The following is a 26,091-nucleotide window of genomic DNA, read 5'->3' as shown; positions in this document are numbered from 1 at the left end:
ATTGTTTTAAGCAAAATACCGCAGCGAATACTTGTCCAATCATGCCAAGAGTGATATCACGTGCCACCTCCCATCTCTGTTAGACTTTGCTTGTTTTGTTTCCCAAAACACCAGCCAACTCGATGCTGGGCTGGACATACGGCTTCACTTTTGTCCTGACATGCGTCCGCTGCTCGTACGCATACGCGAAGCCAATCAGGCTCTCCTCACTCCAGTGCTTGCCCGCAAACGCAATACCGAACGGAATGTTGGGCGCGGTGGCATTCAGATTTCCCCGTGCGTTCGGGATGACGGTCGTGTTGGACGGATAGGCCCCGAGAGGAACGGTGACGATGGGAGCGCCGATGATGGCGGAGATGGATGATGCGGTGAACGTGGGCACCACAACAGCGTCGAGATTGTAGTTTGCCAGCGCACCGAGGATGCCGCCTGGTCCGCCGAGAAAGAGATCCTCCTGGTAGGCGGCCCAGAACTGAGGGCTCGTGTTGGTGAAGTTCAGAGCAAGCGCGGTGTCGAAGACCGCAGTATCGCGGCTGGGGTATTCCTCAGCAGGGAAGGTTTGCGTGAAGTTGCGTACCTCCTCGAGATCATTGACGTCGGTGGGATTGTATGTCAATTGCGCGAGATAGGCAGCAAGGTTCGGGCCAAAGTCGCCGGCAAGGACAATGTTCTCAGCTGTGGAGTTCAGATAGGCAGCGTAGGCAGTGTAGTTTGTGTTGTCGACGACGATGGCGCCGGCCTCACGCAGGACGGCAATAGCGGCGTCAAAAGCATCGAAGATGGGCGCAGATATGACATTGCGGGAACCGAGGGCGTTGCGTGGGATACCGATGCGCTTGCCAGCAAGAGCGTCGAGCTTGCAAGCCGCGACATAGTTCGGGACAGTCGCATTGGTAGAGTGGGAAGCCCACGGAATGGCGGAGGTGTAATTGTCGTACTGGTCCGGGCCCGCAATGGCTTGCAAGATGTAAGCGGCGTCTTTGACGGTACGAGCTATCGGTCCAACGGTGTCCTGGTGTTCTGAGATGGGAATCACCAGGGCTCTACTAGTCAGGCCGACCTAAGTCACTATCAGCTCCGTCCTACTTTGCAATACTGACGGCTCTTACTGTAGGCTTGATGCCAACAACGTTGTTCAACTCGCTTGGTGACACGATGCTGCCATCAGTCTCTGTGCCCAAAGTGCCAAACGCCAAGCCTAGACTGGCTGAAACACCACTTCCACTGCTGCTGCCGCTGGGATCTTGACCAGGATAGTAAGCACCGTACGTCTGGCCACCGTAGGCAGACCATCCGTTGGATGAGTTTGCAGAGCGGTAGTTGGCCCATTGAGACAGATTGGTCTTGCCGAGAAGAATCGCACCTGCAGCACGGAGTTTGGCAGCAACTGTTGCATCGCGGGGAGCCTTGGCTCCAAGTAACGAAAACGAGCCAGCGGTGTTGTTCATCTCGTCGGCAGTGGCGATGTTGTTCTTGATGAGAATCGGAAGTCCGTGAAGAGGGCTGTACGGAGGGTTAATATCGATCTTCAGCACTCAGTGGTTTCTGACTTACCCTCGAATCTTGCCACACGCACGCTCCTCATCCAGCTCCTTTGCTATCTTCCAGGCATCTGGGTTGATCTCGGTGACCATATGAAGGGTCGAGTTGACCTCGAGTATACGTCCTACGTAGGCCTGTGGTTGGTCAGTTTCTGATATGAAGACCATGTACGAGCTACGCACCTGAACCAGATCCAGACTCGTGAAGTCGCCGGCTTCTAGCCCAGAGACAAGTTCGTCTCCAGTTGCATCCAAGAGCTCAGGCAGCACTGGAGGTGTAGCATACTGAGCGACGACGCTGGCCAAGGGCGCAAATGCCACAGAAACCCTCGCAACGAACCAAGCTGAGACCATGATGCCGATGATATTGGACGTCGCCCGTTGGAAGGACAAGGCACGTGATGGTTGGAAGACAATCGGGCGGAGTCTCGTCTTGCGACCGCCACAAGAGTTCTTATAGATGTGGTCGTTATGGCTACCTGCACCTACGTAGTGTGGGACTGCCGGCCGTTACCCGTCATACAAGGATGCTGTGGATTGCCTCCCCGCGGGAATTAGCGACGCCGGAGGTATGTCGATCTGCGCGATAAGGAAGGTAAGGTCTGTTGTCCAAGGGTTCTCACAATCAACTTCGGCACATATGCACGCAATACTGAATCTGCTTCGCCGACTTGTCACTTGTATTACGCAAAGTCGTTGTTGTGGCATGCATCGCAACGTTTGTGTTACCTTTCTAGTTTGACAGCGATCACGACAGGACTGCAAGTGCGATGATGTGCCGTTGACTGAACAAGTTCTGGTTGCTTTGGTGTTAGTCAACGTTCAGAGCTTGGTGGTTCATCGATGGTGCGTGTCATGCTAGCCGAATCGGGAAGGTGCAATGAGTTTGGTCTGAGAGATCAGTCCGCGGCGCATCATGCATTGGACGATGGATGCGGGTACCTATCGATGTTCCTTCCCGCATTTCGATGATGTCGATACTCGCTGTTCGATGGAAAGCTGTTGATCATGACCTGCCCAAAGAGGGTGCAGCGTTGACTGGGTGAATTGGGCGGAAGCAAGGCTGCTGTGTGCGCCAAGCTGCATTGGACTTGAGATTTGTAATGCTTTTCGCGGGTAGTTGAGACCCAAGTCTATGGTTGCATGTCGTGGTACTTGCTAGCAGGACAGTCTTGCGCTCGTGGCCTGCTCAGTCAAAGTAGCCGGGGAAGAGCCACTGCAGCTTCTTCTCAGTTTCCTGCCCACGAGCCTCCTTCTTGGTCATGGAGCCTGCGAATCTTGTCTGGTTCTCAAGGTGCTTGCCCTGCACCAGCTCGGCATGCTCCTCCTTGCTCAGGTCGTTCAAGACGGCACCGACAAAGCGCCTTGCGTTGTCCGCGTTGGCCTTCATGTGGCCCATGACCATTTCGACGTTGACGTCCTCGCCCTCGGCGCCCCTCCAGCAGTCGTAGTCGGTCGCCATGCAGATCATCTGGTAGGCAATCTCGGCCTCTCGCGCCAGCTTGGCCTCGGGCAGAGCAGACATGTTGATGACGGTGCCGCCCCAGCTGCGGTACATGTTGGACTCTGCACGGGTGCTGAACTGCGGCCCCTCCATGCAGATGATGGTGCCCTTGTCGTGCAGCGTGACGCCCTCGCCCTCCAGGCTGTGGCCGCACTTGCGCACAAGGTCCGCCAGCTTGGAGTCGAAGGGGTCGCCGAAGCCCACGTGGCCAACCATGCCCTTTTCGAAGTAGGTGAAGGGGCGGATGCCCTTGGTGCGGTCGATGATCTGGTCGGGCACTACAAAGTCGCGCGGGCGGACCTCCTCCTGCAGCGAGCCGACGGCGGAGAAGGCGATGATGGTGCGCACGCCGAGGTGTCGCAGAGCGGCGATGTTGGCCTGGTTCTTGACCTCGTGCGGGGCAAGCTCGTGGGAGAGGCCGTGACGCGAGAGGAAGGCAATGGGCACGTCCTGGCCGGTCGAGGGCGAGGGGTGGTGCAGGATGCTGATGGGCGACGACGGCTTGCCCCACGGCGTGTCGACGTCCAGAGTCGCAGCAAGCCTGAAGCCAGGCAGCGACTGGATGCCAGTGCCGCCAATTACGGCGATGTGGACGGGCGCTGTCTCTGCTGTTAGTCGTGTTGACGCTGTTGACGCGGGGTGCGGCGGGGAAGGTGCGCACCATCGTAGCTGCTGGGAACGCCGGCCATCTTGCGATACGGGAGGGAGATGTTGCGAGAGAGAAGGCAGGGGAGACTGCGAGTATGGCAGGTGCGAGAGAGAGGCCTAGCGCGTTGCAGCATTCACTGTCGCGCGAGTCAACATTTTCTTCGCGCCGAGGAGGGGCAGCTCGCTCCTTCCTGTCCTTCCGAGGGGTGAACCCTGGATGGCGTCATCGCCCGTGTCCTCACAACACCTCACTCGAACAACACTTACCGGTACTTCCCTTGATACGCTCATCCACGAGCACCTCACTCCCACGTTGGTTGTGCGTCACGGCTAGGAGGCCGCCCGTGACATGGGTCAGATCCTCCCGCAACACAACGACGTTTGCGGAGAGATCGAGAACATCCGAGGTGGATGTCTGCACTGAAGCATTCGAGGTGGAAAGCACGACTAATGAAAGGCGTTGGCTCAAATCATCTCCATTTGCGGATTCGAATGCTAACCTCGTATACGCTCAGAAGATACAGCGCGCGAATGACCTGGCTGTACGTGACACCATGACGGACCGGATACGTAGGCAGACACCCCACCCAATACAAGTGAGGACTTGACTGTTCTATTCAATTCAATCTCTCAGGGCTCTTTGCACATCTTTCTTCGATTGTCATTGGCTCGACGAACTGTCTACACACACCCAAGCTCCTGCCTGAGGCAAGGCAACGACGCGTAGCCACCACCAGCTTCCAAGAACCTACGACTAGGACGCCATGTCACGAGTACCCGCATGACCTTTCTGGGTGCCTGTGTGGGTGCTGCGCCAACCGCTTGAGTCATAGTGGGTGTATGGTCCTCCATCTACGGTTCGCTTATAGGCACTCGCAGCCTCCACCTATTGGCACCCTCGCGTGTTGGGACTCTCGGCTGCGTACATAGCGGTAGCATATCCCACAGCTTCTCGGTACCGTAGCAGTCGACGGATGATCTTGCAGCACCTTTCTCCACGACTGATCTGACCGGAGCGCGCTCAAGATTGATCTCTGAACACGCTTGCCACTACAAATACCTCAGCCCCATCGGTCTGGAAGATCATTTTGATTCCCTTCTTCGGCGCACTTCATTATCACGCGTCGACGGTTTCGCCTTGACGAACACAGCATCGCGTTACCTCATCCACCTCCTCCGCTCATCGTTACTGTCGCCATCGATACTTGATCCAACTCTTTGAGCGCACTGCCAGACCATCAGGATTCTGATATCATGATGTCGATCTTTACCAGTTTTACCAATCTCCCCGCCGAGGTGCGCAACATCATCTACGACGAGCTTTGCACAGATGGCCTTGCAGTGCTGAGGACATGCACACTTGTACACCAGGAAGCGGCATCATACTACTACCAACGCAATCCCTTCACGGTATCCCTTCCTGCTGTCCACTCAAAGGGTGCCACGATCCTGCCACCGATGGCAGACAGGTACCTAACATACCTCAGGCAGCTTACTCTATGCACAAGCATTGGCCGACCCGAACTGGCAGATACTCGAGAAGTGGCTCGCTCCATCGTCGCCCTCACCCGTACTGGTACCCACCTGGAAGTCCTCACTCTTGTGTTTTCATCAAAGATTTCTCCGATTCTGCAGACGCGCATCGACGATTCGGTCCTGCACGACACGCACCCTATCACGCATGCTCTCCGCGCCCTGCTCCTCTTTGACGTCGCCAAGCAAGTGCGTGTGGAACTGGAGAATGCTTGGTTCGCAGCCGGCGTTGTTGATGATCTGCGAAGCGAGTTTGGCGATAGGCTGGAGGTTTTCACCGCCGTTCAAGGCGAGGCGTTTGAGCGGCCGCTTACTGGTCACTACTCACTTACCCACCTTCAAGCCTTTGGTATCAACGAGCACGACGCCGCCTACCTCCAGCGTGAGTGTTTGCACGGCGGCTCGACACCGTCATCGCTGGGTTCTGCGCTGTCGGAACTTGATGTATTCTCGCCCATGGAATTCTTCGATGAGGAGCCCATGGATGTTGGAAATTTTGTCAGGATCGAAAGAGCTGATTCGGGTTTTGGCGAGCTGATCTTCGACATGGACGAGGCAGAGCCTGGGATGGAGGTGGAGGTCAAGAAGACTGGGTACCTTCACATGCCTGCTTTAGATGATGAAGAGCTTGGTGAAAGTGATGATGTCGATGACGAAGAAATGGAAGGCATGGATGGTATTGACGCCATTGTGGGGAATCTTGAAGAGCTGGAAGTGCGGAGGGTGAACGAGGAGGATGTCTGCTACATGGTCAACTTTGCACCAGAACTGATGGGGAGATGGCCCGAGGAGTCAGTTTGAGAGACTGATGGATGGTGGTGTGACGAACATGAAAGAGCGAGGGAATGTACGAAGGAGCTAGTATTTGGTCTTGCACGGTATAGGTCTAGTTTGGCATGGTGTGCGGTGCAACACCAAGTGCTAGCTCCTTCGTAGAATACCCGATTTGGTTTGCGCGAATGTCGCTTGTCCTAGACACATGCGCCATGTACATCTGACCCTCTTCAGCGGAGCACGGCGAGCACGGCTGCTGTTGATGCACATCATGTCTGTCATGCCCCTGCTTTCCTTGCTCTTCGGCAAGGGCACTGCGACCCGCACGCAAGGGGTGCGCAGGGCCGGTTGCTGGAGTGAAGAGGCTCAAAGACATGTGTCGGCGAACAGCGACGCCGTTCATCTGTGTTGCTCGTATGCACTATGCAGATGTTCTGGAGGGCAGCCGTGTTGATGGGGCTACTGTTTTACTGTTGAGGATGCGCCCATGCGCCCACACCGAAGGGACTCAGGAGGTGCAGAATGCAGAATATCCGGGGAAATTGCACCCGAACCACCCTGGTCAGAACAAGTTTTCGAACGGCGCGCTTGGGACTGGGACCCTTGCCACTCCGCCAGCAAGCGTCCGGTTGTGCCAACAGCGGCGCCGTCCAAGGGCTACGCGCTGCAGGGCCGCTTGCCTTTTGTGCTGACAGACCGACGGGCGCTGCACTGCTGCAGTCACATGGAAAGTAAGTGCGTGCGTGCGTGCGTGCGTGCGTTGACGAGGTTTGGCAGCGCTGGGCGGCTCCCGTGAGATGCAAGACCCACGTCGCCCTTGAGCCTTGAGGGGCGCCCGGGCTCAGCCCGCCGTCTCATTCGCCCCTTTCGCTCGGCCAAGGTAACCTGGGCTGCTGAACGGAGCTTAACAACCGGCCCTGGGTTGTGCATCGACGCCGCGAAAGGGCTGATGGCTTCCGCCAAGCGCAATTTCGCCCCGACTCGGACACGCTGCTCCTGCACGGCTGACGGCCGACGGGTCCTTTAAAATGCGCTGAGCCCCCCGGGCCCGTTGGCGGTTGGATGACTGCTTGTCTGCTTGACTGCTTGTCTGCTTGTCTGCTTGACTGCTTGTCTGCTTGACTGCTTGTCTGCTTGTCTGCTTGACTGCTTGTCTGCTTGTCTGCTTGACTGCTTGTCTGCCTCCCCCTTGCGCACCCAGTCATCGCCGCCCCCTCCTCCTGTCGTTCCCCTGCCGTTCAAAGAGGAGTCCGGACGCACGACTTCAACATGATGCTGCCATCGACCGGCGCCCGCAGCCCCATGTTTGCGCTCGCGTGCAGCGCAGGCTTCGTCCTCGTCTTCGTCTTCGGATTCTTGGCCTGGTCCAGTCCAGAGCGAATCCCGTTCCCACACAGCTCTGGCTCGACACACGTTGAGATGTACGTTTGCATGCACTTCCTTCTAGCCTGTTGCGACGGAGAACCGTCGGCCCCTGACTGCTCCGGCCGCGTTGAATCCGCCCGCTAGTGGATGACTGCTGACCACGACTAACAGGACCTTCAGTGACGCAAAAACGCCAAACATCAACGACATCCTGCGCATTCTGTACGAGCCGTTGAGGACATCGCCGTCCGAGCCGTTCATCCGCGAGCCCAATGGCACCAAGATCATGCTCCCCGAGAACCCGCGCTACACCAAGGAGATGGGCAACGACATCCTGATCCTGGATCTCGACACCAGGCCGCTGAAGTCGACTGAGAAGTTCGAAAAGGGCGAGTACGAGTGGCGCAACATCAACCACGTCTCCGGCGGTGTCTTCGCCCACTACGCCTATGCCCAGATCCACGGCTACGACTACAAGTTTGTCCACGCGAGCGAATTCGAAGACCGCCACGCAACCTGGATCAAGCCATCGGCGCTGGCCAATCTGATCAAGAAGTACAAGTTCATCGTCTTCCTCGATGCCGACGCCACCTTCCGCTTCATGAACCTCCCCATCGAGTGGATGATGAACTACTGGAAAGTCGAGCCTCACCATTCCATCGTCATGGCCAAAGACCCATGGGACCCCAAGGAACCGCAGTTCAACTCCGACCGCTTCAACCGCACCTACACAAACACGGGCTTCATGATCGTGCAGAATAACAAGCAAGTGATGCCCATCCTGAAGGCATGGCACGAGTGCCCCGAGGATGTCCGCTACCCCAACTGCTCGCAGTGGAAGCAGCCCAAGTTCCACGAGCAGTCGGCGTTTGGCGAGTACATCCGCTACGACTACGAGGAGAACATCAAGGAGCTCGACTGCGGTGAGGCCAACGGCTACCCCGGCGTCGAAATCAGCAACTGCCAGGGCAAATTCATCCGCCACTACTGGTTCGAGAAGCACCTGGTCAAGCTGGACTACCGCGAAAACATCATGAACGCCATCACCTACCCGATCCAGAAGCTGTTCGCTGAAAAGACGGGCGTGGTCTTCGACCAAGAAGAGAACGTCATACACTGAGAATGTTATACACGCTTAATGATTTCCCAAGAGGTGCGATTTCGAGACAGGGTCAACGACCGGGTGCAAACAGAGACCCGCGTTTGGAGCACAGCATAGCGTTGCATAGTTAGGCGTTTGAGCGGTACAGTATTGTGCATTATGGGAATGGGTTTTGGTCTTTCGCTTCGACCTAGGTCTGGGTTCTCCGTCGCGTTGATACCCCAATATGAATCTTCGATTGATGCTGAGCTCTCGAGCTTTCGACGCAACGACGCATGCCATGTTCCTGTTCGTCCTACGTGCCTCTGCTCTGGTGCTGGCCACCTACCAGACATGCTCCTTGCAGCCCGTGACACCCCAGCCGCGCACTCCCCCTCCTGCCCATCGCCCGTCACACAAGCTGGATCCCGGCACATGGCCTTGCACCCCGCACTCCTCCTCCCAGGCCTTTCTTCCTTGGCCTTCGACCTCGACCCCTCGCACAGCTCAGCATGCTTCGGCGCAGAAACGAGGCAACCCGGCGCGCCTTGTGCATGCCAAGACATCACTAGCCACTCGCCGCCGAACCGTCCACACAGGAAAGGGGGACCACGCCTCGCAAGACGGAGCATCATCGGCTTCCTCAGCCCTAGACGCACGTCGCGTTTGCACTGCATGCAGGGCGCGAGGCGGTGCGCGGGAGCAGACCAGCGGCGCTGAAAAAGCTGCTCCTGACGGCGCGCTGCAGCGTGGCGCCAGAGCGGGTCCCTCGGAAGCTCCGGCTGCGACCGCACTTTCTGGCTGGGTGGGAACGCCGCTGGGTGCGGTTTTTTTCCCTTCGAAGCTGTGCATCTCGAACGCCGAGTGGCCAGCATCGGCGAGGGTCGTGGAGTTCTGCTGGCGTGCGTAATCACGGCAGTAAGGGGTGCTCGGAGGCCTGCGGATTCGGTTACCGTGTGCTTGCTCGCGGCGTTCTGAGCGCTGTCTCGTGGCTGGCTGGCTGGCTGGTTGACGGATGAACGGACTGACTGACTGACTGACTGACTGACTGACTGACTGACTGACTGACTGACTGACTGACTGACTGACTGACTGACTGACTGACTGACTGACTGACTGACTGACTGACTGATTGCGATCCTCGATCCAGCCAGCCAGGTGTCAGAGAAACATCCCAGATCGCTGCGGGCAGTGAGGAGACCCATCACCGCCGTGTCCAAGCAAACACCAGAACCGACCGGCACCGCTCCAAGCAGAAAGGGACGCCAAAAAGAAAATACATCAGAGCGATTGCAACAACTGTCCTGCAGCTCCCCCTCTTTTCAAGATCCTCGTCTCTGGTACTGGTGCCGGTCGTCGTTCGCGCGTCCACCGCAAAACAACCCCAACTCCTGCAGTGGCGTGCTATTGCCGCCTTACAGAGAGCTAGCCAGCATCCTCGACTACCTACGCCGCCGCCGTCTCTAGCTCCCGCACCTGGACCCTCTTCACGGCAAGCCACTGGTGTGACTGCAGACGCAGTACGTGTCGCGGATTAGAGTCCGAAAGCAGGTCAAGACGGGTTCGATGTACCTAGTGGAAAGTACACGGAGTTGTCGATCTGGATGAGTGCGGATGCCGGTGCTCCGACCGAGGTACAGAGACGGGTCGTTGAGATTGCAGCGCTGTCGGTGTTTGGATTCTGGTTCCGAGAGGTGTCTTGTAGTAAGTGTAGGCGCTTAGATTGAAGTTCTGCATCATCGTGTGCTTGCTATGGACAGACAGATAGACGCAGGGAAGCTGTTGCAACAACAACAACAACAACGGGCAGTGGCTCAAGGCTGGCAGACACGCAGCATGGGTAGTAGGCGTACAGACTCCTGACGTCCCAGAGCTAGGCTCAGTGCTTGTGCAGGTGGCCGTGGCTGGTCAAGTCCCGCTTCCCAACCCACGCGCTGCCAGCCTTCCTCAGCTTCTCCGTGACCTTGCTCATCTTCACCTTGAGCACCCCCTCAATGTAGCCGGGCAGCTGAGTGTTGTCCCAGTTCCCTGCCATGTCGGACTTCAAGTTGCCACCGCGCCACCCGGCACCATATCCAAACAGGGTGATGTCGGATGCAGTGTGTCCGCCGGTGCTCCAGTTGACGCCGGCCTTCTTGCTCAGCCGCGACGAGAGGTCGGCGGCGAGTCTGTTGTTCTTGAGGAGGGTGTCGACGTCGGCCTCGCTCAGATCGCCGAGTCCGTAGCCCGGGAGGATGGTGGATCGGAGGTATGCGCGCCTGTCCGTGCCGTTGTAGTTCTTCCAGAGTGTCTCTGCGTGCTCGGTCGACATGCTGGCCCCCTGGAGTGGGAGTGGATTGAAGCCGTTGAGAGTCAGGCCTCCGCACTCGTGGTCGGCCGCAGACAGCATCATGGTGTCCGGGTGCTTGTCGATCCACTCGCGGACATACTTCATCACGTTGTTGTACATGATGGTATCGTGGAGATGGCCTACTGCATCGTTGGCGTGTCCGGCATGATCGATCCTGCTAGCTTCGATCATGAGGAAATAGCCTTTGACGTTCCACTTGGTGGCGCGGTCCAGGGAGGTCAAAGCCGTCTCGACCATCTCGAGCAGACTCGGCTCTTGCTGGGGGTTCTGCTGGCGATCAATCTCGTACATCATTTGATCTGGATTACCGTCAGCTTCGCAGCGGTTAGTGGAGCTGAAGGTCTCACCGTCGTTGAACAAGCCGATGTAGGGCAAGTCAGCGGCCTTGGCTGTCCCTTTCTTCAGCTCGTCAAACGCCTTGCGGTCCTGCATGACACGGTATCCCTTTCCCTTGGCATAGCCGAAAAGATCGATGTCGTCTTCGCGGCAGGACGTGGGGTCGGACTTTGGCTTGAAGTAGCAGCGTCCTCCGCCCATGAGGATATCGACTTGAGGCCCAAGCGGGTGAGAGTACCCAATCTCGTGTTCAGCGATCTTCTCGTAAGAGCTTTCCTTCGTCAGTGATCAGATGTGAGATGATGAGTTGGTTTCTTACTTGCGATCGGCAACGTGAGCGGCGTAACATGCAGGGGTGGCGTGGTTGATGGTTGAGGTCACAACGAGACCGGTCTTGAAACCTTCCATTTTGGCGGCTTCGAGGATTGAACCTACGGGCTGGCCATCATCATCGACTGCGATGGCTGATATGCAATGTCAGCCTGCTATGTTCGATTCATGGCTACGGGCGAGGTACCGTTGTTGTACGTCTTGACACCGCATCCAAAGGCCGTCGCACTGGCTGCAGAATCCGTGATCAGGTTGTTGCTTGCCTGCGTCCTGACACTGCCAATGACCATCTGGTCTGCGGGAAGCTGAATGGAAACAGGTGCCTTTGGGTTCTCGCCGTTTTGGAGCAAAGACACGTAGTCGCGTGCCATGGTCTGAGAAGCCGGACCATAGCCATCAGGCACGATGTAGATGAAGTTGCGAGCGGTAGGCAAGAGCCAGAGCGCGGAGCACCCCTGGGCAAGGAGCGCACCGGCGAGTGTCAGAGGAAGAGCGTACTTCATCTTGTGATACGGATAATTGCAATGAACAACGTTTGAGATGGCTGAAGTGCGTAACCATGCGCGAACCTACTTGATAGAGAATTGCATTGACCCTGCAGCTCTACCGTCCTTCTCGTGCCAATACCCCGCTTGCCCTGAGAGTTTCTACAACCCACCTTGCGAAATTGCACGGCGCAAACGTGCCTCTGAGCTTCGTCTTCTGTGGAGGACATGGTCGAGAGATCCCGAGTTTCCGCTTTTGAAGGTTGCGAGCTTCTACTTTTGTCGGTGTGGTGGTGGTCAAGCAGAGCGGAAGCTCTTGGCTGCATCCTACGCGGCTCACTTCAACGTATGAAAAGTAGGCTTGGCGCACACGTGGGTTTGACAAGTCTGCAAATTGCACTCCTTACACGTGCAGCGTCGTATACCTGTATGCTTGCGCTTGATCTGTGTCATCCGCGGCAGCGCCTTCGAACCGACGCAAGCCAGCAGCTCGTGTCGTTGCTCCTCGTGCGTTCAATCCGCTCTTCGAACCTCTCCGTCTCTTCCCCTGACTTCTCCGTCAAGCAGAATCTCATGACCGTCGCCTTCTCTTACCCACTGCGCAGCTACGCAACCTACAGTTGCAACGGCCGCCATAAGCCACCAGCCAAGCCCGACAACGCCCATATTGAGTCCCTTGCCGAAGACCCAAGAGAAAAGAATAGGCCCTATAGTCCTCGTAAGGCTAGACACTGACTGTCCGATCCCGTGTACAGTGCCCAGCACCGACGGATGAGGGCTGACGTTGTTGACGAGTATTGTGGTGCAAGGCAAAGCGAATGTACGAGCGAGGACCTGTATAAATAGGACTCCTATCATAGCTATCCATACGAATGGTCCGCTGGCACCGGCGGGCGGCTTGCTCCAGCTCGGTACACGGCTCAGGAAAGGTGCGAGCGCATAGGTGACGGGGAACAGCGCCAGGAAGACGCGAAAACTTTTCGCTGTGCCGAGTCGGTGCGAGAGCTTGGGGTAGAGGAAGAGCTGCAGGGTGATGCCAGTGACCCCGAGGATGGCCAGAGCAACGCCTATGCGCGCTGGAGGTAGTGCTAAACCGCCGGTAAAGTGCACGAAGCCATGGGGCTTGAAACCAGGAGGATGTGGCTCTGCTGGGTCGAAACGAGGGGTCGAGAGATAGATGAACCACAGTGAGTTGAACCCTCCCACGTGCATGGCCATGAGACCGTGGGCAAGCAGGGTGAGTATAAGGTTCCGGGTCCAGATGCGGCGGAAGGGTAGCTTTTGACGGAGTACCCTGTTGGCCTTGTCGCCTGATGTAGGAGTGCCCGGATGAGCTGAAGTGGGAGTTGGCTGGAGCTCGAGGCTGTTGGAAGCACCAAAGTCGTCTTCTGGAATGGCAGAGTAGCCTGATTCGGTTGCAACGGACTGACGAAAGACGTAACGGCGAATCATCCTGCCTAGGCGTAGCCCGAGGTCCGGCTTGTCCCTGCAGAGCTCGTTGGTCTCCTCCAGGAAGAAGACAACAGCCAGCGCGGAGAAAAGAAGAAAGCATGCACTCATGATGTTGGGCAGCGCGTAGGGCCATTGCGTCATCCAGTAAACGCCATTCTCGCCGCCCATGAGTGAGCCTGGTCCGAAAAGAGAGGGGTAGCTGTCCACTGGATCTGCCAGAAGACCACCTGCCAGCATGTCAGCAGACATTCAGGCCTCTTGCGCACATTGCATACCCAGGATCGGCCCTATGATGACACCGATATTGAATGTCATGGGCAGTATGAGGAACGCTCTGCTCTGGTACTTCTTCTCCTTGATTATCTCACTGATCATTGTCCTCATAACACCAATATTGCCATTGAGGACGCCGCCCATACATCGAAACGCTACCGCCATGGGGAAACTGTGGGAGAAGCCAAAGCCGAGAATGCTGCACATGGTCCCAAGAAGTCCGATGTAAATGACCCGTTTCCGCCCGCCATGTTCAGAATCTGCGACGCGACCCCAGAACATGGCAGTCAGGAACTGCGCGAAGGGGAAGGCAGCTTGGATGATACCCGCTTGGTAAGCAATTGTCGCCTCGGGCAAAGTCTGGTCGAACGACTGGAGTTGGTAGAAGAGATAGGAGCCCAGTGATGTCTGGGTCAGTGGTTCCGAGAGTCGTGCCAGGGTGATGACGAACAGCTGGTCTTTGCGAGGGAGCGAGCGCCATGATATAGGCTTGCCTTTCGCAGCTGCAGCTTGCTCGGTGTCATCAACCTGTGGGAGAGCGGTGCCGGCGCGAAAACTCGTGTCTATCGAAAGGGTTCGCTCTGCAGCTAGAAGACGACGGCGAGGATCCTCTTCACCGTTGTTGTCGTCCGACGAGGATTCAGACTCATTGTTGACAAGGTCGGTGGTGTCGGTGTTTGAAGTTTCGCGATTCCGCGCAGGCTGAGCGGACCTATTCCCGGACGCAACGAGGACGCTGGGCTCAGGGTCCGAATTTGCGCCCATCAGCGTGTGAGGCTCCCACTATGAAGCAGATCTCGTGTCTCTGTGATGCCACAGGTGGATGAAAGGGCACGCGACATTGGCATCACAGCGAAAAGAACGGTTCCGGTGCCATCGGTCGGTGCTAGTGCACGCTGTCGCTCTGCCGTGTAAGGGTATTCCCGGGACGCTCATTGGCGATGTGTGAGGCAGCCGCTCGATCGCCACCAGAACGATTGTGTATGCTGGCGAGCTAGACTGTTCGTTAAAATGTATGTTCTGGTAGGTGGAGGCATGTCAGTGCGAGACGATGAGCGAGTGACGTTCTTGGCCACTGGCACGCTCTTTCCTGACGACCACCTTGGTACGGCCTGGGCAGAATCGAGCACAGTCTTCCATGTCTAATCTACACAACTATCGATCCTGCTGAGCACTCCCATACTCCACACCACTCTACACCTCCCGCTACTTGGACTCCTCGGGCGAAAAGTTGATAGACACGCCGTTGACGCAGTGTCTCTCGTCCTTTGGATTTCCAAACCGCTCCCCCTTGAAGATGTGTCCCAGATGCCCTCCGCAGTTGTTGCACACAATCTCGGTCCGCATCATGCCCAGGCCAGGGTCAGGCTTCTGTCCAACCGCACCGGGAAACGCATCCCAGAAGGCTGGCCATCCACATCCAGAGTCGAACTTGTGGTTGGCTTTGTAGAGGGGGGCCGAGCACCCGGCGCAGCTGTACACGCCCGCGTCCGGGTAGTGCTTGTCGAGTTTGCTGGAGCCGGGCATTTCGGTGCCCTTTTTGCGGAGGACGCGGAACTGCTCTGCAGAGGTCAGTAGAGGTTGGTAGAGGTCTGGAGCGGTGGCGACGTCTCGACGTACCAGGTGAGAGCTGTGCCTGCCACTCGCCCTCGGGCTTCGAAACGGGGTAGGCTGTGTTGTCTGCCATGCTGCTGGATGATCCGAATAGCGCGCCGAGGAAGGGGATGTTTGGCATGGATCGCTGGATCGTAACGCGCTGAGGGCTGTTGTAGAAGGTGCGACCGAGCGTGCCGGCGGGGTTGGAGCGGATGAAGGCGTTGGTTGTGTTGCTGATGGTGTGGAAGGCGCGGACAAATTGTGGCAAGGACGGAAAGCGCATAGGGTCGAGGATTGGGTCGAAGATTGGGTCGAGGATTGGGTCGAGGATTGGGTCGAGGATTGGTCGAGGACGCGAGTCGGGCGGCGAGCTGAAGGTGATGCTGATGATGGTGGCGCACAGCTCCCGTGGCGGGGAAGGAGCTTGGACTCTCGTTTGGAATGGCGTCACCACTCGCAGCATCTACCACCGCCTGGCTTCAGCGAGACCGAGCGTTGTTATCGACCGTGTGCAAAGCATGGGGCTTGCAAGCTCATGATGCTGTTTTTCTCATGTCGTGCAGGCCAATATCGCTCGACTTGATGGTGTGCGTTGCGCGGAAACACAACAATGTGTGAACATCAGCACGGGAAGAGCGTGTGCATCGTTGAGGCCGCAAGATGATATGGTTTATTTAACATGTGTTGCTGAGTACCTCGATGGCAGGTGAAGCGTCATCTTCGAGGCCGTGGGAACACGATGGACGCAACTCGAAGAGTGGGCTGCGAGGCAACTATACATCACCTCCACTTCTGATCAACCCAGCAACATTGCCACGGATGTTCATGTCATCTTCAAGCAGTTGAACGCTGGCTTCGATACTGTGCGGACAAGTAGGGAGCGGGCTTGTTTCTTGCCCTTGTTTTGGCATTCGATGACGCGAACAACCATGTCTCGAGGAATAGACTGGACTGTCATGTCATCTAGCCGAGTCTCCGAGCATGCCCAAGACAATGCAATGCCGTGTCTCTTTCTCGATCCGTGATTCGTCTGGGTCGGTGTACGTCGATGATGGGTGACTCGTGCTGCTACTGTGTTTTGGGCATGGGAGCAGTTCACATCATCGATGCTCGATTGACCTTCCAGAAGATAGCGGCAGATGCCTATCGTTGGAAAGTCTGGACTTCTTCAATGGTATCGATTAAGCCAAAGACAGCAGGTTGAAACGGAGTGATAGGAGAGCAGATGTCGTCGATGATAGCACGATGCTGTGCCAAATTCGGGACGGCGCACGCTATCAGGGTGACACGTTCGAGGCTCCTGTCAGCCAATGGTGGAACGGAAAGACGGTGGCGCATACCTGCTTCCTATCTTGTTTATTCTGCGCCGAACTGCATTCCCATCACTGTACGGTAGAGCCGTTCGCCTGCAGCAATGGGCAAGGTTGTCTGACGCCTTCCAGCTTTGTTCGACAACATACTCCTCTCTGCTATATCGGCTCTCGGGGCAGTTCTCGCAATCACCAGGGCGAACACCCGGTTCTCAGTGACACGGGAAGTCGACGTCCTCGCAGGCCGTCAGTAAGATGAAAGGGCAGGGCTGGAATGACTCGCATGCTGCTGCCAAGCACCGCCAAGCTTTGCACTCGCATCTGGAAATTTTACTTTCTCCACCCTCCACGAGGCGTCGAAGCTTATCGTTGCACGCCCTGCAACACCACACCACCAGCATGCATTCTGAAACGAAACACAGCCGACAGGACTGACCTTGGTAATTCGCACATGACGGCACCGTGTTTTCACGCCTCTTGCACCGTGTTTTTACGCCTCTGGCACAACTCTACTGTAGGTAGAAGCTCTTGAGGCCGAGATCTAGGGTATTCTCCGACCCCGGTCTTCTCCCTGTCATGGATCGTGCTTTGTTCTCGACTTGGGTGATCCTCCTCTTCTAGACCTACGGTACGCAGCGGTACACAGTGGATCAGGAATATATACCGCAAGAGCTCGGAGAATTTGCAGGCCTGTGACCTCACCACACCCCACATTTTCAATCTGCGCATCCAATGTCGCGGAATAACCCCAGCCTCTCTAGGTATTAAGCTGGCGTGAGAACTGAGCCGTTGCAACACCAGGCCAAGCTTTTTGCGAAACATGCCAAGATGACTTGACATGCCTGGCGGATCGGTGCAGCGCAGCAAGATTTTCCCGCATCGGTTTCTATTGGAGGATAATTCCACGCTGACAGCCTTATGAAACGACAGCCTTTCCTGCGGTGCTCATGCTGCTATCTTTACTATGCTCTCCTGCGAAAGGAGAGTCCCATAGCTCGTGCGGTGGGTCTTGTGCAGAGTGCCTATCGATGTTAATAACGAGCGCGCACAGATGCTGTTGCTGTTGCTATTGTAGATGACAAAGAGAGGACACCCGCAATTACTACGAGTCTTGGAAATGACCCAGGACAAGCGTCCCGGCCAAGCTTCGACTGAGAGACAGCGGGCCATGTCACCGCTCGCGTATTCGCTGTCTGTACCCCGAATACGGGCGTCTCAAGGTTTCAGCAATGGCCTGTAGCGCCGGGACATCATTCTGCATTGGGCTCTAGTCTACCGCCCGTAAAATCCTACACAGCTTCGAAAGGAGATGGACAACGCCAGGTATAAAGACCACGATGGACGCCTCGACAGAAGAGCAGTTCCTTCTCTTACTACAGTCTTTCATTTGCTTGAAGCAATCCACTCTCTTTACACACTCACTTCTTCCATTCTTTCTACATACTTCCTAACAAGTTTTACTTTCGGCTTTCAAAGTACCACCGAACAACCATCAACATGAAGTTCACCATCATTGCCGCCATTGCCGCCTTCGCCGCCCCCATTGCCGCCGGCCCTGCCGCTTCCGCCCCTGCTGATGCCTTCGCCATGAGCAAGCGTGCCACCATCTCCATCCCCGCCTCCAAGGGCTCCGTTACCTACAAGGCGGCCAAGAAAATCTCCGGCACCTTCGACGGTGGCCTCAAGACCTACGGCCGTGGTGTTTCCTGCACTGGTCAGGCTGAGGGTGGCGACGCTGACGCCGTCTTCATCATCGAGAACGGCGGTACTCTCAAGAACGCCATCATCGGCAAGGGTAAGCATCACCACGTCCAAGGCCCACGCCACAAACTGACATTTCGCAGACCAGATCGAGGGTGTCCACTGCAAGGGCGCCTGCACCATCCAGAACGTCTGGTGGGTCGATGTCTGCGAGGACGCTCTCACCCTGAAGGGTGACGGTAACGCCTTGGTCAGCGGTGGCGGTGCCCAGTCTGCCGCCGACAAGGTTGTCCAGCACAACGGCAAGGGAACCGTCACCATCGACGGCTTCCAGGTTTCCGACTTCGGCAAGCTCTACCGTGCTTGCGGCAACTGCAAGAACTCTGTCTCTCGCAGCGTCGTCATCAAGAACGTCAAGGTAAGCTCAGCAACCAAGACACACAAGCAGCACTAACAGCCTCCCAGTCCTACAGCGGTAAGCTCCTCGCCGGTATCAACCCCAACTTCGGCGGCACCGCCTCCATCACCGGCACCTGCGCCACCTCCGTCAAGGCCATCTGCGAGGAGTTCAAGGGCACCACCCCCGGCAACGAGCCCAAGTCCGTCTCCAAGGGCCCCTCCAACAACTGCAAGTACACTGCCTCGGCCATCAAGGCTTGCTAGACAGTTACTCCTGCTCGCTTGGCAGGTCGCTCGACACGCCACTCGGCAACGCGCAATGGGATCACAGACGCTTAGATGCAATTTGGCACGATTTGATGCATTCGATACATTGGAAGCTTTGAAAGCGGATTCTTGTTACACTCTTTGAACTCATGTAATACACACTGTTCCCACATGGTTGCTCGCATATGATTTTTGGTGATGAATGCATGCCTGGAGCTTCACCTCCTGTACCTACATCTGAGTTTGAAGTTTACGTGCACGACATTGCTAAAGTGCTCTACGTGCCGCTTTGTCTGACTGATGCTCCACTGTAAGCAACACCCTCTGCATTTCTAATCTCCTAACCGCGATTACCCAAAAAGATCTGCCTTGCCTGGTGGCACATGTGATGTTCGAAATGAGGTCAGCGCACCTTCGAAAATCGACGCTAGGGAGTGCGTTAGAACGACGTCGAAACAAACTCTTGCCGTAGGAGCCGCAGATGCAATGCCTTGCCGCTCTTCCGAAGTAGCTCACGAGCCTCCGCCACAACGTCCACATCGAGCGGAGCGGAGTGGAAATCGCCAACATCTAAGCGAATGCTGATACAGAAGTAAATGGAAGAACTCTGGTCACCCAGTCAACAGGATGCAGCTCATCATGGCTCCGTAAGCGGCTGTTCTTCTTACCTTTCGTACTCGGGGCTTGTCCAATGCATCAGTCAGTAGGGATGATCAGTTCGTTAACATTCTGAGTTTCAGGGACTTCAAGAACTTCATTTGTTCTACTACTCCCGTCATACAAGCACTGATCCAGCTGAGTAGACGCGAGCGACGTTGCGATAACCTCCTGCCGTCTCTGCCGTGGGCAAGATTTCCGTCGCAGCTTGCCGTTCTTCCGGAAATGCGGCTGTGTGCTTCCGCCATCACATCCAGACCTCAGCAGCGCACAGCGGATGGCGGAGCGGAAATTGAACCCGTACAACAACTGCCTCCTGTTGCATTTAAGCTGTTCAGCCGGTGCTCGATGCTCAGGTGTCGAACTGCTCTCCGTCAGCGTCTGCGCCGATGACCAGATTTAACCGCAGAACGTCGCATACCTGCCACTTCTGCAGCCCAGCAGACCTGTCGCCCGACTTCGGTGCCGATCTGCTAGCCATCTTGGGCTCGTTGTTCTTGACATACTCCTGTGCGAGAGATGCGCACACCTTTTTATGCGTCTTGAAGTGTGCTTTCTGACAATCCTTGCCACAGTACATTGTGGTGTGGCACTTGTTGCATGCTTTCAGAGGCACATCCGTCTTGTTGCACTGTGCGCAGGCCTCGGTAGCCTTGCCGGAAGACGATGGCTCTGCTGCGTTTGTTAGTAGGTGATGTTGGCGTTGTTGAAGGGCCTGGTACCGGTAGTGGAACTCGATGGCTCAGTCATGGCAGGGCGTCGCAATAGGGTCTCGTGGCTAGATGCTCGAGATGTCTACGCAATTCACGTGAGCGTGCGCACGATGAGTTCGTAGTGTTTCGGAATTTGCACAGACAGGGGTATGGTTAAGCGAGGCATCTACGTTGATTCGGGCTTAGCTCTCGAGTTGTAGATGCGGGAGCCCTGCAGCGGATGGCAAACTGATCATGACGACTCATCCGCCTCAAGCTGTGCAAACGTTTGACGCCTCTACAAATCCTGCGTCGGTCTCGCCAACCACCGGCTATGCAGCGCTCGCCACGTGGGCGCACCGTTGCCACTTCTCACAACACGGTGGTGGACCGGCGAAAATCCTGACGCCTCAACACCACAGAAGAGGGTGTAAAATCTGTTCACGATACTACGCTTGGAAGATAGACCGCCTAGTCCAGGCAATTTTCTCCGCTTGCTGCCACGTTTGCCAGATTCTTATCTGGAGAGATCCACTTTTTCGGATCCAACATGACGTGACGGCCCAACTTCCCGCTTGAGCTGTCTTGAAGAAGTCGTACAAAGACCAAGCAAACCGCAAATTCTACCTTGACCTCTCGATACTGCCAACTCTCAAGATGTCTACCCAGACTGCCCTTGAGCTTAGCCAAACAACTGGCGAGCGGCGACGTTCCTTTGTTGCGACTGGTCAGGTAGACCAGACCCCACTATCCACACCGAAAGCGGCCAGCATCTCAGCACGGTCTTCATACTTTCCAGACCTCGCGGGGCAGGGCAAGCGAGTTGGCTTCTCCGAGTTGCCCCCAACAAGCTCAATTGCAATCACACCAGCAGGCGCGCAAACACCAGCCGGCGCGTCGACTCCAGGATGGACCACGCCAGGCACAGCAACGCCCGCAGGCTGGATGAGCCCGTCAGGCCAAGCGACCCCAGGATGGGCGACTCCGAAATCTTCCCAGATGCGCCCGTTGATGTTTCCCGAAGAAGCGTACCCCGACATAGGCTCCATCCACACGTGGCGCGGCGTCCTGATCTTGGTCATTACATGCGGCGCGCAGCTCATGGATAACGTCTTCATGACCGCTGTCAACCTGTCCCTTCCAGAAGTGCAGGCAGAGTTCAACGTCTCGTCTGGCGACCTTCAGTGGCTTCTGTCCGCATACACGCTTACCTTTGGAGGGTTTTTGCTGTTTTCTGGGGTGCTGTCCGACAGATACGGGAGAAGGCTAATCTTCAGCGCTGGCATGTTTTGGCTTTCCATCTGGACACTGGCAAACGGCTTCGCTACCTCCTTCATCCAGATTGCCATCTTCCGCGCGCTCCAGGGGATAGGCGCGGCCATGACAGTGCCCTCGGCCATTGGGATCATCAGCTCCCACTTTGTCGCCAGTGAGCGAGTAGTGGCGCTGACCTTTTTCGGTGCAAGTGGCGCCATCGGCTTTTGTGCGGGTCTCCTGTTTGGCGGCTTCGTGACTGAAGCGCTGGGCTGGCGGTACATCTTCCGCATCGCCGTCGCAGTCACAACCCCGCTAGGACTTGTCGGCTGCTTCTATCTTCCCAAGGACCGCCGCGAAGGCAGCGCCAAACCAAGTCTCGACTTCCTCGGAGCAGGTCTTTCCACCTCAGGCTTGATTTTGCTCTCCTTCGTCTTGTCCAGCGGAGGCGAGTACGGCTGGAACAAAGCCTTCATCATTGCTCTGCTGGTCATCTCGGTCGCTATGCTCGGAGTCTTTACGTACGTGGAGAAGAAGGTGCGGAATCCGATCATGCCAATGTCACTCTGGAAAATCAAGAACTTTGCACCGTTGTGGATCACGGGGTTTGGTAGGTCATGAGTCGCGCTTCTCCGAGCAGTGCTAACAATACCAGTGGTGTATGGGGCTTATCAGACCGTGATCTACTACGTCGTATTGCAGGCCCAGGAGGTCGCGAAGCTGTCAGCAGGCGCCACTGCACTGCGCTTCCTGCCAATGGGCGCCGCAGGCTTCGCGACGAACATGGTTCTTGCCAAGTGGATGAAGTATATGGACATTCGCTATCTCATGTCGCTCGGCATGGTGACGACTCTGATTTCTCCTATCCCTGCGAGTTTGATGCCAGCAGAAGACCCCAGCTTGTAAGTCACAGCCAACACGGCAAGCGTACACCCTGCTGACAGTCTCGTAGCTGGCGATACATCCTGCCTACCTCGGTCATGGTCGTCGTGGGTGTTAGCATCTGCTACATCTGTATCACCAACATCATGCTTGAGTCTGTTCCCACCAACGTGAAGTCTCTGTGCGGTGGGCTCGTCAACACAGCATTCCAGATCGGATCGGGCGTCAGTCTCGCGCTTGCCGCTGCTGTTGTGGACGCCGTCGATATCAAAAAGGGGCACACCAAAGCGAAGCAGTACCAAACGGGTCTCTTCTGCTGTGTCGGACTTGCTCTTCTTGGACTTCTTGTTTCAATGGGCGGCATGCGGGGTCTTCGCAAAAGCCTCGGTGGTGCTCAGGTTCACTAGATTGATGATGTTACGAATTCAGCGATTCTCCATGTTCAAAACGTCCAAATTCATTCCGACTCCACTCAGTCTGTGTAAGGGCTGAACGGACTCGCGTTCGATGCTGCACGGAAAGATGAGCCGTCCGTGTTGTAGTAATCGGGCATCTGCGATCATCAGCGGCCGTTTCCAGCGAGAATTGGAACACACCCACATCCCACAACCGTTCCTCTAGGCCCTCCAGAATGTCGCCCTCCAGCCGAAACGCATACTTTCGATCTAGCACGAATTTGAGCTGGTACCCTGCCAACATGGCTACCTGCATCCTTGGAAACAGCACAGGCAGCGCCCCAGCAAACAGCTCTCTTCTTTCCGTCTCGCATTTGGCCTCGGTCGAGAATTGGACACAGACGTTCGACCCAGACTTCAACTCCATCAATCCCTCGAGCGCTGCCTGCAGTCTCTCCGGCGGTTTCGGCATACCGAAGATGTACGCGCGGAATGAGCCGCGATCATGCGTTATCGCACTGAGCCGCACTTCGAGGTTCGACACCAGTTCTTTCGGCGGGAACCCAAGACCCAGTTGGTCAGTGTTGAGGAACTTGGATATCAGGCCTTGCCCGTCGCCGAACACGAAGCTCGATGTGCGGTAGTAGTTGATGCTCAGCTCCCGCACGAATTCAGGATCCACATAGTCGGTGTTCCAGAAGTGGTCCGGAAAACGTGTCGTCTTCCAGCGCGCTTCGTCGTGCGAGTAGCACTTTGTCACGGGATCCATGGTGGAGCGGAAGTAGTCGCTGTCAATGCGTTCCTCGAATTTGGTACTCAAATGACGGTAGACCATATCTCGCAGTTCTCGGGGAAGCTTGAGCATGAACATGTCGGTCAGCGTGCGGCATTCTGACTTTGCGTATTGCTCCAGATTGAGTCGGGTTTCGGCTGCTTCAATGGCCAAGTCATGTTCAAGAGCGTTGAGTTTCTGCTGCAGCGCATGGACGCGAGATCTTCGTGCTCGTTCGATTGTGAGTGCTCTGCTCCTGTGTTAGTTCTTTGGTATACTCCGTGCCTGCTTGGCCTTACTCAAACGCACGACTGCGCAGTAGCTGTTGCAGCTCTAAGCAGGATTTTTGGGGCATGGTTACAGAATGAAAGGTGGTAAGACTCGAGATAGATTCACGCAAATGCGCACCTTGACAATCCATCTTTGACAATCCATCTTTGACAATCCATCTTTGACAATCCATCTGGGTGCTGAGCTTACTCAGGTGCTCACAGCGTTCCGAGTGCTAGCCAAAAGCGGTGCAAGCGGCGGAGATCAACCAATCAGGTCATATTCTGAGAGCTGCGTAGTGAGCTGACATTGCGATGCGAGCCCTGTTGCAGTCAGCAGTTCACGAGGCCTGTATCAGAGGCGACGCACTGTAGCAGCTCTGACCGAAGCCGATCGCACTCATCCTCTGGCGCTGCAGCCATTGCGTGTTGATGCTGTAGAGAAAAGACGCAGTCAGTGGATTGAATCGGCGGTGAGGTGAGAGCAGCCTGTCAGGGAAGTGGGGCCGTCACGTGCAGATGACTTTCACTGAGATTCGGTGCCTTCGTTCTTGCAAATACCGGTTCGTCAGCCACTTTATTCGGACCACACCTACAGATTCTACTGCCGCTAGAAGAACACCTCAAAAACCGCATTGAAAACCACAAACATTAATCCTTCGAACACGTCACCACAAGTCCTCAGGCACTTCGGTCGCTGCAAACTCGAAGTGAACACTGAATGACTATCCATGACAGAGAGCAGAGTCAATCCGCTACGTCATCCTGCGTACCTTCCAATGATCGACAACACCTACGAGCACTTGGTAACGCTGGGGACGTTGGTGCAGCTGCCGTAGGTCTTACCACCAGTGATGGCGACGTTCGACCAAGTCCAGCCAGTGCAAGACGTGCTGCTACCACAGGTGACGACAACATCGTAGCCGGAGCTCGAAACGGCGCCAGTACCGGTGATGTTCTCGACGACCAGGTTGGTGATAGGAATGCCAGTGCCAGCCGTACCCTTCAAGTCACCGCCATCGTAGTTCTGCTCGATGAGGGCGCCGTACCTGGGTCGTTAGTCATGTGAAAGACTCATCGAGACGCGTCGCTTACTTGGAGATGTTCTTGAGGGTGATCTTGTTGTAGGTCACCTTGTTGATGGTACCAGTGTCGCCGACGGAGGCCTTGACGCGGAGGCCGTTGACCGAGTTCTGGATGACGTTGTTATAGAAGGTGACAGTGTCGACAACGTTATTTGAGCGACCGCCGACGGATCCAATGGACAAGCCGTGTCCGCCAGAGCAGAGCCCGTTCTGGAAAGTGATGTCCTGGTGGAGGGTCAGTGTGGTCGCAGAAGTACAAGCCTTTACTTACAGTTCCCGAGTTGACGGCAACGCAGTCATCTTGGTTATAAACCTTGGCGTTATTTACGGTTACGTTGGAGCTCGTTCCAATGTCGAAACCGTCGGTGTTGTGGCCAAGGCTGCCCGTGTCGCCAGCAGAGTCGTCGATGGTCATGTCGGTGATTGTCAGCCCATCGCAGCCGGCAATGCTCACAGCCTGGACGGGTGTGTTCTTGATGCTCAGATTGGTGATGCTCGAAGTCTTGAGGTTGTGGGCGGCGAAAAACTTTGGCTTTGTCTTTCCGCCGTTGCCACCCTTTCCGTCCCACCAACGTGCGCCATCCGCGTCGAGCACTGCACCCGTGGCGCCCTTGACGGTGATCTTGTTGCCGGCGATGGAGAGTAGAGGCCCAGCCCACTCCTTGTAGCCCCAGGTGGTTGTGCCTTCGAAGATGACAGTGGTGTCGTCAGCAAGCTTGGAGAGATCCAGCGTCGTGCCAGAGGGGACGGCAACGTTGTTCAGAACAATCGTGGCGCATGCTGCCTGCGACTGACTCGCGGAAGCAGCACCGGCCGAGCCAGAAAAGGTACAGCTGGTGGCTCGCTTGACCACAGCGGCCTCGGGAGCAGGGGTAATAGCCGGCGCTGGTGCTGCAAGAGCTGGCGCGGCGAGGGATGCGGTCAACGCAACGACAGATAAGAGATGCATGATGGAGGATAGAAAGCTTATTGGCAGTAAGAGACTTGGCTGCTTGGCTGGGATGCTTGACTTGGATTGACCTTTATATCTGCGGAGAGCGAGCAGTCTCAATCGCCTATGTTTTCCCAGACGCGTCGTTGCAATCTATCTGGGGGCAATTCTTCCATGTTGTAAATGAGACGGTGCACCAACGTCCTCCA

General features: G+C 56.2%; 12 protein-coding genes across 12 annotated transcripts, besides 6 other annotated features; 4 read left to right on the top strand and 8 right to left on the bottom strand.

Moving 5' to 3' along the window:
- Window positions 1-79: 79 nt before the first annotated feature.
- Window positions 80-1,895, bottom strand: EKO05_0010725 (Amidase; the record flags this gene model as incomplete). Its single annotated transcript, XM_038943526.1, has 4 exons — window positions 80-1,060; window positions 1,110-1,503; window positions 1,555-1,676; window positions 1,725-1,895. The coding sequence occupies 4 exons, from the start codon at window positions 1,893-1,895 to the stop codon at window positions 80-82; spliced, it is 1,668 nt and encodes a 555-aa protein (XP_038793668.1).
- Window positions 1,896-2,730: 835 nt separating this feature from the next.
- On the bottom strand, window positions 2,731-3,734 carry EKO05_0010724 (S-methyl-5'-thioadenosine phosphorylase; the record flags this gene model as incomplete). The annotated part of the gene is made up of 2 exons (XM_038943606.1): window positions 2,731-3,644; window positions 3,707-3,734. The coding sequence occupies 2 exons, from the start codon at window positions 3,732-3,734 to the stop codon at window positions 2,731-2,733; spliced, it is 942 nt and encodes a 313-aa protein (XP_038793667.1).
- Window positions 3,735-4,947: 1,213 nt separating this feature from the next.
- EKO05_0010723 (uncharacterized protein) lies at window positions 4,948-6,027 on the top strand (the record flags this gene model as incomplete). Its single annotated transcript, XM_038947297.1, has 1 exon — window positions 4,948-6,027. The coding sequence occupies one exon, from the start codon at window positions 4,948-4,950 to the stop codon at window positions 6,025-6,027; it is 1,080 nt and encodes a 359-aa protein (XP_038793666.1).
- Window positions 6,028-6,735: 708 nt separating this feature from the next.
- Window positions 6,736-6,761: a tandem repeat.
- Window positions 6,762-7,066: 305 nt separating this feature from the next.
- Window positions 7,067-7,182: a tandem repeat.
- An 87-nt stretch (window positions 7,183-7,269) lies between these two features.
- EKO05_0010722 (uncharacterized protein) lies at window positions 7,270-8,485 on the top strand (the record flags this gene model as incomplete). The annotated part of the gene is made up of 2 exons (XM_038943543.1): window positions 7,270-7,421; window positions 7,537-8,485. The coding sequence occupies 2 exons, from the start codon at window positions 7,270-7,272 to the stop codon at window positions 8,483-8,485; spliced, it is 1,101 nt and encodes a 366-aa protein (XP_038793665.1).
- A 941-nt stretch (window positions 8,486-9,426) lies between these two features.
- Window positions 9,427-9,457: a tandem repeat.
- An 11-nt stretch (window positions 9,458-9,468) lies between these two features.
- Window positions 9,469-9,578: a tandem repeat.
- Window positions 9,579-10,231: 653 nt separating this feature from the next.
- Window positions 10,232-10,250: a tandem repeat.
- A 75-nt stretch (window positions 10,251-10,325) lies between these two features.
- EKO05_0010721 (Alkaline phosphatase) lies at window positions 10,326-11,965 on the bottom strand (the record flags this gene model as incomplete). The annotated part of the gene is made up of 4 exons (XM_059637833.1): window positions 10,326-11,095; window positions 11,144-11,403; window positions 11,452-11,596; window positions 11,650-11,965. 4 exons carry the CDS (start codon window positions 11,963-11,965, stop codon window positions 10,326-10,328), a joined length of 1,491 nt encoding a protein of 496 aa, XP_059493816.1.
- A 495-nt stretch (window positions 11,966-12,460) lies between these two features.
- EKO05_0010720 (uncharacterized protein) lies at window positions 12,461-14,437 on the bottom strand (the record flags this gene model as incomplete). The annotated part of the gene is made up of 2 exons (XM_038943502.1): window positions 12,461-13,626; window positions 13,675-14,437. 2 exons carry the CDS (start codon window positions 14,435-14,437, stop codon window positions 12,461-12,463), a joined length of 1,929 nt encoding a protein of 642 aa, XP_038793662.1.
- A 441-nt stretch (window positions 14,438-14,878) lies between these two features.
- On the bottom strand, window positions 14,879-15,731 carry EKO05_0010719 (Peptide-methionine (R)-S-oxide reductase; the record flags this gene model as incomplete). The annotated part of the gene is made up of 2 exons (XM_038943643.1): window positions 14,879-15,234; window positions 15,293-15,731. 2 exons carry the CDS (start codon window positions 15,729-15,731, stop codon window positions 14,879-14,881), a joined length of 795 nt encoding a protein of 264 aa, XP_038793661.1.
- A 1,807-nt stretch (window positions 15,732-17,538) lies between these two features.
- Window positions 17,539-17,665: a dispersed repeat.
- A 410-nt stretch (window positions 17,666-18,075) lies between these two features.
- Window positions 18,076-18,942, top strand: EKO05_0010718 (Pectate lyase; the record flags this gene model as incomplete). The annotated part of the gene is made up of 3 exons (XM_038943553.1): window positions 18,076-18,373; window positions 18,423-18,697; window positions 18,745-18,942. The coding sequence occupies 3 exons, from the start codon at window positions 18,076-18,078 to the stop codon at window positions 18,940-18,942; spliced, it is 771 nt and encodes a 256-aa protein (XP_038793660.1).
- Window positions 18,943-19,954: 1,012 nt separating this feature from the next.
- Window positions 19,955-20,352, bottom strand: EKO05_0010717 (uncharacterized protein; the record flags this gene model as incomplete). Its single annotated transcript, XM_038943605.1, has 2 exons — window positions 19,955-20,277; window positions 20,325-20,352. The coding sequence occupies 2 exons, from the start codon at window positions 20,350-20,352 to the stop codon at window positions 19,955-19,957; spliced, it is 351 nt and encodes a 116-aa protein (XP_038793659.1).
- A 599-nt stretch (window positions 20,353-20,951) lies between these two features.
- On the top strand, window positions 20,952-22,837 carry EKO05_0010716 (uncharacterized protein; the record flags this gene model as incomplete). Its single annotated transcript, XM_038943476.1, has 3 exons — window positions 20,952-22,158; window positions 22,204-22,450; window positions 22,501-22,837. 3 exons carry the CDS (start codon window positions 20,952-20,954, stop codon window positions 22,835-22,837), a joined length of 1,791 nt encoding a protein of 596 aa, XP_038793658.1.
- A 65-nt stretch (window positions 22,838-22,902) lies between these two features.
- On the bottom strand, window positions 22,903-23,952 carry EKO05_0010715 (uncharacterized protein; the record flags this gene model as incomplete). The annotated part of the gene is made up of 3 exons (XM_059637832.1): window positions 22,903-22,983; window positions 23,031-23,847; window positions 23,897-23,952. 3 exons carry the CDS (start codon window positions 23,950-23,952, stop codon window positions 22,903-22,905), a joined length of 954 nt encoding a protein of 317 aa, XP_059493815.1.
- A 707-nt stretch (window positions 23,953-24,659) lies between these two features.
- On the bottom strand, window positions 24,660-25,900 carry EKO05_0010714 (Endo-polygalacturonase; the record flags this gene model as incomplete). Its single annotated transcript, XM_038943620.2, has 3 exons — window positions 24,660-24,915; window positions 24,962-25,176; window positions 25,223-25,900. 3 exons carry the CDS (start codon window positions 25,898-25,900, stop codon window positions 24,660-24,662), a joined length of 1,149 nt encoding a protein of 382 aa, XP_038793657.2.
- Between the last annotated feature and the right edge of the window lie 191 nt (window positions 25,901-26,091).

Source organism: Ascochyta rabiei, chromosome 20 (genome assembly GCF_004011695.2).
Source record: "Ascochyta rabiei chromosome 20, complete sequence".
NCBI lineage: Eukaryota > Fungi > Ascomycota > Dothideomycetes > Pleosporales > Didymellaceae > Ascochyta > Ascochyta rabiei.
This window is presented reverse-complemented; position numbering and strand designations above follow the sequence as displayed.